The sequence below is a fragment of the Castor canadensis genome, chromosome 7 (genome assembly GCF_047511655.1).
Source record: "Castor canadensis chromosome 7, mCasCan1.hap1v2, whole genome shotgun sequence".
NCBI classification, from domain to species: domain Eukaryota; kingdom Metazoa; phylum Chordata; class Mammalia; order Rodentia; family Castoridae; genus Castor; species Castor canadensis.
This window is the reverse complement of record NC_133392.1, coordinates 80,936,346-80,952,975: the sequence shown is the minus strand read 5'-3', so window position 1 is coordinate 80,952,975 and position 16,630 is coordinate 80,936,346. Positions and strand designations below refer to the sequence as shown.

The window sequence follows — 16,630 nt, the reverse complement described above, 5'->3', positions numbered from 1 at the left end:
ATTACATGTACATACAGATGTATACATATATAATGTAAAATTCTGTGATACAAATGTAAATGCAGATAAAAATTGGGAGCATAATGTACCAGTTTTTAAGGTTTTCATTATATGTTATACTAAATATTCTACAAATTTATAAGATAAATTGAAATCTATAAAAAAGAAAATTGAATAGTAGACAAAAGATAGGAGCAACAAGTGACTATAGAATAAATTAAAATGGCTATTTTAATAATCCATAACTTTTTAACTTTGTATTTTGAGAGAATTATAAGTTTATATGCATTTGTGAGAAATAATACAAAGTGATCCCTTGTATCCTTTATGCAGTTTGCCCTAATGGTAACATCTCACAAAATCCACGAGTCTTAGTCACATTTCCCCAGTTTTATATGTTCTCACTTATATGTACATGTGGGCATGCACAGTTATGTATAGATTTTATCAGGTATAGATTCATGTATCCTCTGCCACAGTAAATATGCATAATGGTTTTATCACCTCAAGGATCCTTTCTGTTGGTCTTTTATTGCCTAGTTGCCTCCATTCTGGCCCTCTCATTCCCCCACCTACACCTGCAACCTCCTGCCTAAGCCCTGGCAAATATGAATCTATTTGTTCTTTGAAGATTGTTATAGGAAGAGAACCATACCATATGTAATCTTTTGAGATTAGCTTTCTTTACCCACTCAGTATCATTCTCTGGTGATTCATGTGATTCACATGTATATCAAATAGCTCAATCCTTTTTGTTCAGTCGTAATCTGTGATATACTCACATCTTAAACATTGTCCTGTTGAAGGAAGTCAAGTTTATTTCCAGGTTTGGTCTATTATAAACATACCATTTTATGATTCTGCCTGCTAGTGTATGCACCACCCAGTTTCTTTCCATCCCCATTAACACTTGGTGTTATCACTATTTTTTGTTTTAGCTATTCTGATAGATATGTAGTGAAATCTCATTGTGGTTTTAATTTGCATGAAAATCTTCTCATTTTTCTATTTGTTGCTGTGTTGTTTACTTTTGTGTCTCTGCGGCCAAATACCTGACAAACAATTTAAGGGAGGAAGGATTTATTTTGGCTCACAGTTTCAAAGGGTTCAACCCATGGTCACTTTGCCGCATGTACTTGTGCAGAACATCATGGAGGTGGGAACACCTTATAGTGGACAGGAAGGAGCCAGAGATAATATATTGGCAAGGACCAACCTGCAAATGACCTGCTTCATCCCAGAAGACTCCCACCTCCTAAAGTTTCCTCCAAAAATAGTGCCACCAGTTGGGGACCAAGTCCCTGATATGTGAACTTTTGGGGGGACACTTCATATCCAAACCATAGCATTCTACCTCTGGCCCCTAAAAGGCTCATGTCCATCTCATAATGAAAACTGCATTCAGTTGATCTCAATGAATTCTCATGTTCTTAACTGTTCCAACTTTGTTCAAAAGTCCAACTTCAAAGTCCCTTTTGAGTCTCAATGCAACCTCTTAGCTGTTTCTATAAAACCTAAAAAAAGTTAACAAACTCCTAGAATACAATGGCACAGAGTAAACATTCCCATTCTAAAAGAGAAGAATGTGAAGATAGCAAGGAAAGATCAGATCAAAGTAAGACCAAAACCTAACAGGACGTACCTTAAATCCTGTAGATCCATGACCAACATCTGGAGCATGTGATGTCATGAGTAGGCTTGGGCAGCCCCGCCCTTGTGGTCTGTACATTTGCAATACACATGGCCTCTCTTTTGGGCTGGTTCCACTCATTTCCTGTGTCTTCCTCAGCAGACATTCCACTTTCCTGACATTTCCAATGCCCTGGGATCTCCATTGCAATTTACAGCTTCACACATTGCCCTCTCAGGGGCTGCCTACAAGGATGCTAACCATGCCTCATATTGCCTGGCTTCCTAGGCCTTCTCTTCTTGAAATCTCATTTGAAAGCCTCTTACCCTGTAACTCTTGCTTTCTACATGGCTACAAAACCAATGTAGTGCGGATGAATGCCAAGGTCGGCTACAACTCAAGCAGTAGCAGGGCTGGACCGTGGTTGCAGTGAACCATGGCTTAATACAGTGAAATGAATCATGGAGCAACTTCCTAGGTGGCCTGTGCAGCAGGGCACCCTTGAGCTTATGATGAATGTGATCTACCCAATTCCTGACATGGCCTCTAGGCATTTTTCCTATTGTCCTGATGAAATGTCCTTGACTTCTCTTTCTATATTCATGACTTTTATCATCATTATGACCAAATACCTGAGGAAACAACTAAAGGGAGGAAGGCTTTCTTTTGTCTTACTATTTTAGAAGGATGGGTCCACAATTGTTTGGTCCCATGCACTTAAGTAGAACATCTTGGTGATGGGAGTGTATGGAAGAAGATGCTTTTCACCTCATGACAGAGAGAAAGCAGAGAACATGACAGGAAGGGGCCAGGGATAATATATATCTAGGGACCAAAACCCTAACACATGAGTACATTTCATATCAAAACCATAACTCTGCTTGTGTATTCTCTTTATTTTAATAGTTCTTCATGGGCTGGGGATATAGTTCGGTGGTACAAATGCCTAGCATTTGCAAAGCACCACCAAAACAAAACAAATATAGTCCTTCATAACTTTGGACTCTAGAGAGGAAGAATAAATTTTTCTTCAACCTCCGTAAGTTCTTAATGAGAATAGATCCCAGTAACTAGAGACAGATTAACAACAAGTTTTTAAGTGTATATTTCACTTATACATGGAGACACCCAGGTAAGGAGTAGTAGTTTTGAATTCCAGCTTATACAGCATCCTTAAAAATCAAAGAGCAGTAAATTTCTGGAGAATGGAGAGGACAAAGGAAAAAAAGCTTTATGTCTATAGGGGCAGCAACTTGTGGGAAGGTAGATAACTGGTAAGTTAAAGCCTATTAATGTAATTCCTTTGCTACTATCTCTAGGATGATGAGTTCCTAAAATTGCATTCAGTAGTTAACTTTTGTTAAGCAAGCAAGCCTTTGGTCTTTGTAAACCTGTGTCCTGCTTTTAGGTAAATAGAGAGAGGGCAGAGAGTTTTCTGCCATCTGCTTCTTAATTGCCTGCACCTTAATAATCCCTCATATTTGTGGATGGCATTTTCTAACTGGATTACTTGTTGAGTTTTAGGAGTTTTTTGTGTATTCCTGATCATTTGATATGATTTTATCATATATGTGGCTTACAGATACTTCCCCCTGGTGTGTAGTTTGTGTTTTCATCTTGTAGGAAATTTCACAGAACAAAAGTTTTTGATTCTAATTAAGTCAAATAGTTCATAAGACCCTGTCTCAAAAATACCCAACACAAAACAGGGCTGGAGGAATGGCTCAAATGGTAGAATACCTGCCTAGCAAGCATGGGGCTCTGAGTTCAAACCCCAGTACTGCCTAAATAGATAAATAAATAAAAAAATAAGCTTTAGGTATTCTGAAGGCCTATGCCTTCTCTATGTAAGTTTTAGAATAAATCTTTTGGTATTTATAAAAATCTGAGAGTTGCGTCAAAATACTGATTTAAAGGATAAGATACTTGACTGGCTTATTTGGCTGTTTTTGTTATTAATAAGTACCTTCTTTTCCCTTATAAGTATACTTAATCCATTCAGTCCCTCATTCATGCAGCCATTATTAATGATTACTCTATATCTTATTGAATCTTGTTGAATTGCAAACTCTGTTCTGAGGGAGTTGCTATAATATAGATTCCTCATATAAAATGTGAGAACCATTTGGTATATAAGCAGTTTGAGGTTTCTTAGCTGGGTATTAACACTGGTGTCTTCTACTCCAATCGCCTGCCACTTGGAGCATTGTAGCCTTTTCCCTTGGCTTTTCTGTAATTTCCCATTCCAACAGGGAAAATCTGGCTGCCACGTTCCACCTTCCATTTACTTAATTGTTCATTTCTGGCATTCATGTATAAATCATTTCAGAGTTGTTAACCCATGGACTTTTGGTTCCTTCCAATATATGTATATATAAATTTTCTTTGCAGTGCAGTGGATTGAACCCAGAGCTTTGTGCTTGATAGGCAAGTGCTCGAGCTTCATTCCCCACCTTTATTTGTTGATTATATAAATTAAGCTGCTAGAATCATCCCTGTACCGATTTTTGCATAGAGATAAGTTTTCAATTTAATTGAGTAAATACTGAGAATGTGAAATTGGTGGATTGTGTTCTAAGACTATTTAGCTTCGTACAAAACTGCTGAGCTGTCTTCCAGAAGTGGCATGTCATTTTGCATACTTGCCAAGTGTGAATCAAAATTCCCCTTGGTCTGCATAAGAACCTTAAATTGATACATTCATTATTTTGGATTCAACCATTCTAATAAATGTGTCGTGTTGTCTTATTTTTATTTCCCTAATGACAAGTGATATGGAGCAACTGTTAATATTTTTGTTTACTGTCCGTTTGCTTTTGGTGACAAGTCTGTTTGCATCTTTTGCCCAGTTTTCAAGTATGTTGTTTTCTTATTATTGACTTTTAAGAGAACTTTGTATGTTTTGGATAAAACTCCATTATTAGATATGTGTTTTGTAAGTATTTTGTAAATATTTTCTCCCAGTGTGTGTTTGTTTGTGTGTATTTGTTTTGACAGTACTGCAGTTTGAATTCAGGGCCTTAAGACTTGATAGGCAGGTGCACTATCCCTTGTGCCACTCCACCAGATCCATTAGTGTTTTCAGTTTTGTAGGAATGTTCTTTTGTAAAGCAAATTCCTTTTTATGTATTCCACAAATTTTGGTAAGTGGTATTTTGATTTTTATTTCATTTAAAATATTTTCAGTTTTTTTCTTTTGAGGCTTTCCTATTGACCATTAGAGGGTTTGTGTGTGTGTGTTACTGAGGTTTGAATGTAGGACTTCTTGCTTGCTAGGCAGGCATTCATTTTTTCTCTGGTTATTTTGGAAATAGGGTCTCACTTTTTGCCCACCAGCCAGGACCACAGTCCTCCTATTTTATGCTTTCCATGTCACTGGGATGACAGGCATGAACCACTGTACCCAGCTTTTTTCTATTGAGATGGGGTCTTGTATATCTTTTTGCCCTGGAACTACAATCCTTCCTTTCTCAGCCTCTAAATAGCTAGGATTACAGGCATAATCCACCAACACTTTGCATCCTACAGAGAATTTATAAATGAGTTGTTTAGCCTTCAGGTATTTTGGGAGTTTTCTAGTTATCTTACTTATTTCTATTTATTTCCATTGTGGTCTGAGAGCATATTTTATATGATAGCTATTGCTTTAGGTTTGTTAAGATGTTTTAGGCCCAGAAAATGGTCTCTGTTGGTGAATGTTCTATTCACATTATCCAGGTGAGCTAGACAGAATGATAGTAAATGTATTTTATTATTTTGAATGGTATATTCAATAAATGTCAGATATGCAATTCAAATTACCTATATACTTACTGTTTTTCTGCTTCTTTGATCTGCCAGCAGGGTGCTGAAGTGTTCAGCTATGATGTAAATTGGTCATTCTTCTTTCAGGTCTTTCAGTTTTTGCCTTATGTATTTTGATAGTTTTTTGACAGTTTTGCTAGATGTATACTGTTTCAGATTGTGTCATCGTTCTCTAACATGATTTTGAATACCTCTAATGAACTCTTAATTTTGAATATTTGATTTTATTTTGCAGCTCTAGTTTGGCCATTGTGTGTGTACAGGTAGGAGAGGTCCTAAGATCATCCCAGGTTCAGTGAATTGCTCGGATGACACAGCATATACGACTATGATATTTACAGTGAAAGGATATGAAGCAAAGTCAACCAGATTCTAATAGTTTTATTTCCTGCTGAAAGTTAACTTGATACTATAAAAGATTATAGAAAAGAACTAACCATTCTGTAACTCTACAGCCAGCTCCTAACATTGTCCATTTAATAAATGTTCATAGGCATGTGTCCTTATTATGTCATAAGCACTTTGAGAGGCAGAACTATGTGTTTTGTTTGTTGTCATAGCAACCAGGACATTTCTAAACCATTAGTGGAAATTCAATTTGTACAAGATATTTTTATTACTCTACATATTAAGTACAAAAGGAGGTATCCTGTTTGCCATTTTCCAGTAAACTTTAGAAAGACTTGTTCTGCTAACTCTTTTCTACGTCATCATCTACTTCTGGCACCTTCATATAGAAAAAGAATATTATGTTACAGGAACAAGTGTCATTCAAGGATGTGTGTGTGGACTTCACCAAGGAAGAATGGTGTCTGTTGGACCCTACTCAGAAGATACTGTATAGAGATGTAATTCTGGAAAATTACAGCAACCTTACTTCAGTAGGTAAGGATTTTTTTCTGAAAGGGAATGCCCTGTAGTTTTCTGATTTGAAGCTTGAAATTCAAGACTTATCCCTTTGGTTGATTTGGGACCTTCAGCTCCTAAAGTTGAACCTTTCTTTACCTTCATTTTTTTCAGCCAACACAGCTAAGCTATTTAGTCCCCATCCTGTGTTATTTTGTCTTAACAGGGTATTGTGTTACTAAGCCAGATGTGATCTTCAAGATAGAACAAGGAGAAGAGCCTTGGATACTAGAGAAAGGATTTCCAAGTCAGTGCCACCCAGGTGAGTGTAATGAGTCCACAGGCAGGTGAAAGCCAGAGGAAAGTAATCTTAGGTCATTGGTTTAGGGTTTGTCACCTGGGGACTATTTTTCAGAAACTTGGCTTTAGCCCCAGACCTTTGGAAATGACCAAGGACAATTGGCCCACATCCTAATGCCTTAGTCACTATCACATGTGTCGCTCTCATATGTGACATATGAGGGTGATTTGACACTTTACAGTGATTTACTTTTAACCATGATCCAAAGTCAGTTGGCTTCATTTTAGAGTTTTTTTCTTTTTCTTTTTTTTTCATTTTTCTTTTATTATTCATATGTGCATACAAGGCTTGGTTCATTTTTCCCCCCTGCCCCCACCCCCTCCTTTACCACCCACTCCACCCCCTCCCGCTCCCCCCCCCCAATACCCAGTAGAAACTATTTTGCCCTTATCTCTAATTTTGTTGTAGAGAGAGTATAAGCAATAATAGGAAGGAACAAGGGGTTTTGCTGGTTGAGATAAGGATAGCTATACAGGGCATTGACTCACATTGATTTCCTGTGCGTGGGTGTTACCTTCTAGGTTAATTCTTTTTGCTCTAACCTTTTCTCTAGTTCCTGGTCCCCTTTTCCTATTGGCCTCAGTTGCTTTAAGGTATCTGCTTTAGTTTTAGAGATTTTTTTTCTTAGTTTCTCTTTATCTCTTAAAATTTTTCACCTTCTCTCTCTGTTTTTTTTTTTTTTTTTTTTTTGGACACCTTTTGTTAGCTGGCATATATTCATGTACTTCTTCCATTTATTCCATATAACAAATATACAATGATGAAAATTCACTGGGACCCAGTTATGTTCTAGGTAACTAGCAGAATAATGTCTTGGGTATCATAGAACATGTCTTATCATGATGGGCAAAACCATGACATAGATGTTTTTGCATGTATATATGTATTTGTACACATATATGTGCAGATATCCACACACTATGATGGGTAGTGATAACTATGATGAAGATAGTTCTCACAGGAGAAAGGAGACTAGAGCATGACAATATGTTCTATTTGACCTTTTGATGAGGTCTGTGTTACACATGAGGCTTTAATAAAGTAAGCGTGTGAGCTATGTGGATTGAAAGTATCCTTAGCAGGGAGAACATTGGGTGCCAGGTCTCTTGGACAGATATGTTCTTGGACTATTTGAACAATGATACAGACACCAGTGTAGCTGGAAGCTATTGGGAGAGGCCAGTAGGAGTAATCTTGTAAGTAGTGGCAGCATGGGCTATAGAAGTTCTTTTATTTTAAGGGATGTGAGAAACCCTCAGTCATGAGTAAGTGTAGATCAGATTAAGTTACCAGATCTGGCTTATGGCTTAAAAGTGCAGTGACTGTATTGTAGTGGGTGGATTGAGCATGAACAAGGCAGAGGTACCAGTTAGGAGACTACTGTGTACTCCAGAGGAGACAGGGTCCTGGCTAACACAATGCTGGAGGTATTGAGAAGTGGTAGCTTTATATAAACATCTTGAAGATGAGAACACAAGGACTACTGTTGATAAGAATGTGAGAGAAAAAGAGGAGTCAAACATACCCAACAATTTATCTCACGCAACAAGATGGAAGCTGTTTACTGAGATAGAGAAAATTATGGAGGATACTGGAAAAGGCAGGGAGTTAAAACAGATTAAGTTTGGACAGGAGAAGTTGGAGAGAGCTGTTCAAATCTGGGCTATATATTGACTGTGATGTTAGATATGTCTAAAAATGAAGTGCCTGTTGAGTCTGGACCTAGATGTATCCATTTGAAAGGCATCAACTTTAGGTAGTGTTGAGGTGTAAGGCTAGATGAAATCTAGAAAAGAGGGTGACAGGCTTTTTTGCAAAAGACCAGCTAGTAAATGTTTTAGGTACAGTGGGCCACATGTGGTCCTGGTTGCTGCTGCTGTTTCTCCTCTGCCCCTTTCTACCTATTTCTTTTTTTCTTTCTCTTCCTCCTGTCTCCTTCCTCTTTCCACCTCCCTATTTCCTCTTCTACCTTTTTCCTTTTAAAAATATAAAAGGCATTCTTAGCTTCAGGGCCACTGCCTTATTTTTATAGGTTTCCACCCCTTTTCTAGAACATGCTTGTAGGTAGATTAGAGTAGTCCTGGGACAGTACCACCTTTTGAAGGCATTAAATCCATCCATTAGAAAAGACTGATAGGAAACAATCTGAGCTACATTCTACCATCCTGCTTCTATGTTAATTGGCAATAATGAGGTCCCTATACTAAACCTGTCACCTCTTCATGGTCTTATCATACTCTTGTTATTTTTCTTTCAAAACAACCTATACCTCTTCATATTCTCAATTTTCACTGATAACATTCAATATCAGACCTATGTCTTTATTCTGTCATTCCTGACCCAGTCTAATTTCTAATTGGTTCTTTAAAAACAAAACAACCTAGCAGGGCGCCAGTGCCTATAATCCTAGCTACTCAGTAGGCAGAGATCAGGAGATTCATGGTTTGAATCCAACCCAGGCAAATAGTTGGTAAGACCCTATCTCAAAAAACCCTTCAAAAAAAACGGACTGGTGTAGGCCCTGAGTTCAAACCCCAGCACCGCAAAAAAAAAAAAAAAAAAAAAATCGAAAGCATCCAATGTAATCTTTCATTAGCCTGATAAATGAAAAGTCTTCTGTAATTGACTATTATAATGTGGTTCTATTCTACCTCTCTTACATTTCTTTCTGCTCTCTGGAATTTATACTAAACCTCTTAGTATCCTATATTTTAAAGTATGTTTATAAATATTCTCATTTGTCAAAAACTTCCAGTTATTTACTTTGTCTTTTTTCAGATAATTAATACTGTACAAGCAAAGTGTTCAGACATTACATAGCACATGGTAATGGCTTATTGCCATTATTTCACTTATTTTAAGTTAGAGCAATTTTTTGCTGCTAATAGTCTATATCTTAAGACTGTAACCTGTGTTTTATGGCTATAGGCCCCAAACTCAGACCTCATCATGTGGCTATTCTTTAGGCATTCTTTCCCTACTGAAATTTTGCTCCCCCAAATGAATGGTCTCTATCTCTTTTTCTAATTCTGTTTTGATAATAAGTGTTGATTACCTATGGAGCTAGGTTTAGGAGAAATCATTCCTTTTCATCCATTCAGAAAGTGTTCTGTAGTATTCTTCCTAAATGCATATTCTCATATTTTGTCCTGTGTATTACAACTCATTAGGTAAAGGTGGGAAAGAGCCATTACCCTGCTTTTTCCTCAGAGGAGGCAGAAGAAACCGGTCTAGTAATACCTGCCAAGAGCCTCTGGTCACAACAGAGATTTAGCATTAAGCAATGTATGTACTTGGTGTTACAGTAAGTTATATGTGCAGTAATATCTTCTAAAGGACAGAGAAAATGGAGTATTAAAAATAGCACAGATATTATAGAGATTTTTGGCTTTCATTCTTTTATTATCTTTTTTGTGGAACTGGGATTTTGAACTCAGGGCTTCATGTTTGCAAGGCAGGCGCTTGACTGCTTGAGCCACACCTATAGTCCATTTTGTTCTGGTTATTTTAGAGATAGAGTCTTTCGAACTTTTTTGCCCAGGCTGGCTTTGAATTTCTATTGTCCCAATGTCAGCCTCCCAAATAACTAGGATTACATGCATTAGTCACCACATCCAGCTATCATTTTTTAATTGAAGTAGCATTTCATTGAAGGACATCTAGGTTCCAAGGAGAACCAAAGCCAGAATGCTTCTAGTTGGATAAAAGGCATATTGTTGGGAATGAGCAATTTGTAAGAGTCTGATACCTAGCTAGTGCTACACAGAGATATTTTTAATGGGCCTGCAAAATGTTAGTTTGAACATTTAATGTAAACAAACTGATACAGGTTTTGTTTCTTTAAATTGTTTGCTAGGATAATAACTTTTATCTCTTGGTCTTTGGGCAGTGGACTCAGGGCTGTCATAGATTTTTTTTTTAACATGTGATTACATTGGGTAGCAACAGTGAGGCATAGAGAAAAATTTTTATGATAAAGTATACTGAAGATCTCAGTACAACATATAGAAATACAATTCTTATGGGTCCCTCATGTAAATAAAAGTCACAGATGAGGCAAGATGTTAAAGCATAAAACCTAGTTGTAAATGAAAAACCTAGAAATAAAGGCAGACTTAAACATCTATTTATAGTAAGAGACATGCATATTAGTGAGGGTCCCACTACAGTAACCAAGCTATGAGAAGATGAGGGTATAAACCTTGTTTTGCCTCTACCAAACCTAATTCTTCCTTTATATGTCTAAACTTCTCTATTTAAAAAATAATTCATCTCATTTTCTAAGAATTTCCTATTCTTTGAATGAACAACTCTCAGATTCTCCATCCTCTTTTCATCCTGTATTGAATTTATTTTACTTCCTCTAGTATATTTTTCACAGCTTTTTAGAAAATTATTCCTTCTCAATAAAATTAAAGAAAAAACTATAATTTCTGGGTTTTTAGACTATTCTTTTAAACCTGAGAAAGTTATTATTTGCAGACCTTTAATTTGATGTTGATGTATAGAATAGAAAAGAAGCACAAACTAAGTTGAATCTACCCTCTGTGTAGAGTGCTGTGTGGGTGAGGGAGGGGTCAGTACTGATCTGTAGATCATCCTCTGAAACCCTTGGCCACCTGAACTTCACTGTCACTCTTTCAGCATTCAGCATCTGTAGGTTCACCTTAATGTCTAGAACTTCCTTATTTCTGAATCAGCCACTCTATTTCCTGTGCTGTGGATTTTATTTTACCTTTTACTGGCCAGTTTCAAAGTTTGTATTTGTAAAGTGTTAAATGTCATTACCAGATAGCTGTATCTTTGTTTTCCACTCAAACCATGAAAGTAAAGGAAATATCTTGGATTCAGTTCATGCCAGGAAACTGAGCCCCCCTCCCCCCAAAAAATTGACTAGAATAGGACATTTGTGTTAAAGTCTAAGTCCATCAGAAATATATTAAGATTCATAAGATATGGTTTTCTCATTTCTAGAAAGGAAATGGAAAGTCGATGGCCTATTAGAGAGCAGCCAGGAAAATCAAGATGAACACTTTTGGCAGCTCATATTCACCAACAACAAAACAGTAAGTGTAGAAAGTGGTGATAGATTTAGGAAAACTGTCAATCTGGACATAGCCCCCATTTCTTCAAGAAATTTTCCCTTCAAAATATGTGACTCATGTGAAATGAGCTTGAAAAATATTTCAGGTTTAATTATTAGTAAAAAAAACTATTCCAGAAAGAAACATGATGACTTTAATGTATGTGAGAAATTACTCCTTGATATTAGGCATGAGAAAATTCCTATTGGAGTAAAATCTTACAAATACAATCAAAAAAAGAATGTTCTCAGTCATCACCGGGATCTCACTCAACTGATTTTTGACCAATCTTTTGAGTATAATAAAAATGGACAAGACTTCCATGAGGAAACAGACTTTCTTACAAGTCAGAGCTATCAGAGAGCAGAGACACTCTGTAAATACACTGAATGTGGAAGAACCTTCATTGACAGCTTAAAGCTGAGTGTATCTGAGAGAACTCATTTGGAAATGGAGCCACATGAATGCAGTATTTGTGGGAAGTTCTTTTATATGGATTTAGAATTTGGGCATCAGAGAGCTCTTTCAGAGGACAATACTTATGAATATAATGAATATGGAGAAATCTTCTATGACAATTCAACTTTCATTATACACAAGGGAGCTTGCACAAGAAAGATTCCCCCAAAATATAAAGTGAGTGACAAAACTTGGGAAAAGTCTACCCTCTTTAAACATCAGAAAGTACACATGAGAGGTAAACCCTATGAGTGCCATGAAAATGGGAATAATTTCGGCAAGAAGCCACATCTCACCCAGTCTCGGAGAAGTCATTCAGGAGAAAAAACCTTTGAATGTGGTGAGTGTGGTAAAACTTTCTGGGAGAAATCAAACCTCACTCAACATCAGAGAACACACACAGGAGAGAGGCCCTATGAATGTACTGAATGTGGGAAAGCCTTTTGCCAGAAACCACACCTTACCAACCATCAGCGAACACATACAGGAGAAAAACCTTATGAATGTAAGCAATGTGGAAAGACATTCTGTGTGAAGTCAAACCTCACTGAACACCAGAGAACACACACAGGGGAGAAACCCTATGAATGTAATGCATGTGGAAAATCTTTCTGCCATAGATCAGCCTTAACTGTCCATCAGAGAACACACACAGGGGAGAAACCCTTTATATGCAACGAATGTGGAAAGTCCTTTTCTGTGAAGTCAAACCTTATTGTGCATCAAAGAACTCACACAGGGGAGAAACCCTATACATGTAATGAATGTGGCAAAACCTTCTATGAAAAATCAGCTCTCACTAAACATCAGAGAACTCACACAGGGGAGAAACCCTATGAGTGTAGTGCTTGTGGAAAGACCTTTAGTCAGAGATCAGCACTCACTAAACATCAGAGAATTCACACAAGGGTGAAAGCTCTTTCAACATCCTGAGAATGTGTAAGAGCCTTCATATACCTGTCAATTTGTTGTAAAATTTTTAAAAATAAGATTTGAGAAAGTAAAAGAATGCCACAAAGCACTAGAAACTACCATCATATTTAAATATGTGAATGCTTTCAAGAAAAATTAAAACTTTTCCTTTGAACATTTGTACTGAGGAGAAATTATTCATTAAATAACATGGTAAAAAAAAATCTTTAGAATTTATGTTGCTTAATGATATCTTCAAAATGTGATGCCAACATTGTATTATAAATATAATGGCAATATTTTATCTGTACTCACAGAATCTGAAGCTTAAAAATGGAATTTCAGTAACATTAAGCATATATGTGAAGAACCCCTGATGTTTGTAGACCTTATGGGAGTATGATAATATAACAGAAATTTGGGGTGGGCATAATTTGTATGTTGGAGCCCAACATGGTTGTGAGGAGAAAATATCCCTTAGTTTAGTAACTATTATGGTATATATTAATATTTTCCATACTAAACACCATAGTGTCATTATAGGTTGATAGGATTGTATATTTGTTTGTACATATGTGTGAGTGTGTATTCGTATGTATGTAAATGTAAATATATTTGTATACATGTATCTGTACACATATGGTAATGTCATAGTGTGATCTCATACTGATTTAAAAGTGCTGCTGATTGTTAAGTTTTCAGGAATTTTATGAGTCAGTTGTTAAATGCAGTCATTATTTAAAATTATATAAACTTACAGTTCAATTATATTAAAAGCAAAGCAGAAAATACTCGTCATTTCCTAATAGATGTGCTACATTTCACTATTCTCTTTGTTGTTTGTGTTACTTGCATTATCGGACCTGTCTGGTGAGAGTGCTATACAGTGGTGTGCTGCAGCACATCTCTTCCTGATTCCTTACTTGAAATATTTATACCATCAAATTTACTAACTCTACATATCAGGGGTCTTATTTTCTCAGCACATCTCTATGTACATATGAAAACACATCTGGCAGATTTTCAAGTATGAACTATGTACCCTTTTGTCTGTTTCCTGAAATAAATGGCTATGGCCATATTGCTAAACTGCCTTTTCAATAAAGAAGACAAAATATGTTTTTGTGAGGTTTTTAATTACCTCTGAGTCAGCCTGATCCCAAATACCACCAATCTCTTTATATCTTTGCCAGTATATGTTTTAAGTGAAATATTATTTCATGAAGAACTATATTACCTACTTTTGGCTGTTTCCCAACATATATTAATGAATGTGACCATTTTTACCAAACTACCCCTTCAGTGAAGAAATCAAAACAGTATTGTTCTGAGGTTTCTTAACTTCCTCTGGGTCAGTCATAAATGTTGTTAATAAGAACAGTATTTACATGAACTATGCAAAAGTTAACATCAATTGTAAACTTAAAACTCACTGTACTCTACAAATTAAAAATAGTGGCATGTTATGAGTTCCCCTTTCATAATCTTGGTATGTCATTGTGGTCTATTTAGGCATGATATATGTAACTAGTTCAATATAACCCAGGAACTATGTATTTATATATAGAATTATAGAAAACCACAGAGTGACTCTACCTCCCTTTGTTCTATTGTTTCTGATGCTTCCCGGGAGCATATTGGTAAGCAATTCTAAGAGGTACTGCCACCTACTTTTTTCTGAGCTGAGTTTTATCTCTTTGACCTCTTTCCCTCAGGTGATTTAGGAGATAGATCTAGATTAGTCAAAGCTAATCATGGAAAATCCATTCTAAAAATTTTGTTGAGGTGAACATGTGAGCAATGAAATGTTTGGGGAACACGCTGCAGTACTTCTGGAACTATCTCAGTGACGAACTATATCCTGACTTGAGAAGATATAAGAGACATGAGAAGAGATTGTCCTCTTCTGCTGGACTTTTTCGTGTCTATATGTGATACTGGCTGTAGTTTGTGACCAGGGGCATAACGTGGGAAAATCTGGCCCAACATGAAGTCACTGAGCTTCTCAACTCTGCAACTGTTCTTTTCTGGGACTTTTTATTACCTGTGATAGTAATGTTCTTGCTCTCAGGACTGCCTGATATTTAGAGCTGGAAGAATCCCAGCTGATACAGAGAAACATTTTTCTAAAGTGTTAACATTCTGTACAGTGATTTTAGGGAAATTTTTCTTTTGACAACTTGCTATAAGGATGGATATTTTAATAAGCCATGGTTTTTTCTGGTGTAAAACAGAATTCTCCACCTGAAAAGATTTTAAGGGCAGACTTACTAAATGGTGTAGGCCAGAAACTAAGGATATTGAAACATCTAGAGACTAGAACCTACAGGAAGCCATTCCCATTCTGAATCCTCAAGGGACAGGATGGAAACAGTGTTACCAGATTCCAAAGAAAGCTACTGTCATAGAGGAGATATTTCACTGCTGGAATTGTGGCACCAAATTGCTAGTTCCTTCCTTTGAAGAACCCAGCCAGATGCATCTGCAGATGAGCCCAGTTGGACACAGGAAGGATGTAGGGAGAGTCTGGGCAGAGAAAATGTAGAATATGCAACACAGTGTTTTTCATTTATGTAAATTCCTATGTAAAAGCTCAGTGTTAGAAATAAAGTTATTATACTAGTTTAAGTGTTTCCACTTCGTTGTGCTTTCATATCAGCATAAGGAAACTCCCTTTGGAACCAAGTCCTAAAGTCAGACACATTTGTCCTTTGACATGTATGAAGCATGATTCATTATGATAAATTGCTTTATTCACATACCTCTGTGGTGTTCCTTATACTATGTGGTGTAAGGTAAGGAGCTTTGCATTCTTTCAAATTGACCATAAAGAGTTTAATTAATTCACCTTTTTTTTTCTTTTTTGCGGAACTAAATTTTGAACTCAGTGCCTCTCACTTGCTAGGCAGGTGCTCTTACCACTTGAGCCACTTCCCAGCCGTTTTTGTGATGGGTTTTTTCAAGAAAGGGTCTTGAGAAGTGTTTTCCCTGGGCTGGCTTAGAACCTCAATCTTCCTAATCTCTGCCTCCTGAGTAACTAGGATTACAGGTGTGAGCACCTGGCTTCACCATTTTTCTTGTTGATTTGATATGGCCTTATTACCATGTAGTTAGACATACTGTGTTGTGGCTATTGCTTTTCTGCTCAATGCAGCTTTTCAACATTTTTCTAATAATAGAAACTGTTCTCATGGTCACAGAGTAGTATGCACACACACACGCACACACAAAGAAAATATGTTTGCAGAGGAGATGCTGGTGTTAATATTGTCAAGAAAAAATTAAAATAGAAAAAATTATCAGAGGAATGGTTTGATCTTAGGGAGGGAAAGAAAAGACCTCAATGAGAAGGTTACATTGAATGAGGAGCCAAGTGGATATTTGGAGGAAGTGTGTGTATAATACAAGCCTGTGTCACCAAAGATTTTACATTTTCTGTTTCATGAAACACCTTAATCATCATTAATGTACTTAATGTTTTCTTTTGTGTTGTACTGTGCTCTATTAAAAGAAATACTTGTTCCCATATACTAA

General features: G+C 36.7%; 1 protein-coding gene across 1 annotated transcript in view; it reads left to right on the top strand.

The window, feature by feature from the left end:
• The window catches only part of Znf248 (zinc finger protein 248), an 86,180-nt gene extending 69,763 nt beyond the window's left edge, over nt 1-16,417 (top strand). The window contains exons 12-14 of the mRNA XM_074079560.1: nt 6,193-6,319; nt 6,507-6,602; nt 11,616-16,417. Of these exons, the coding sequence (XP_073935661.1) occupies nt 6,193-6,319; nt 6,507-6,602; nt 11,616-13,117 (1,725 nt within the window). The 3' untranslated portion in view covers nt 13,118-16,417. The remainder of the gene's footprint in view (nt 1-6,192; nt 6,320-6,506; nt 6,603-11,615) is intronic.
• Nucleotides 16,418-16,630: the final 213 nt, after the last annotated feature.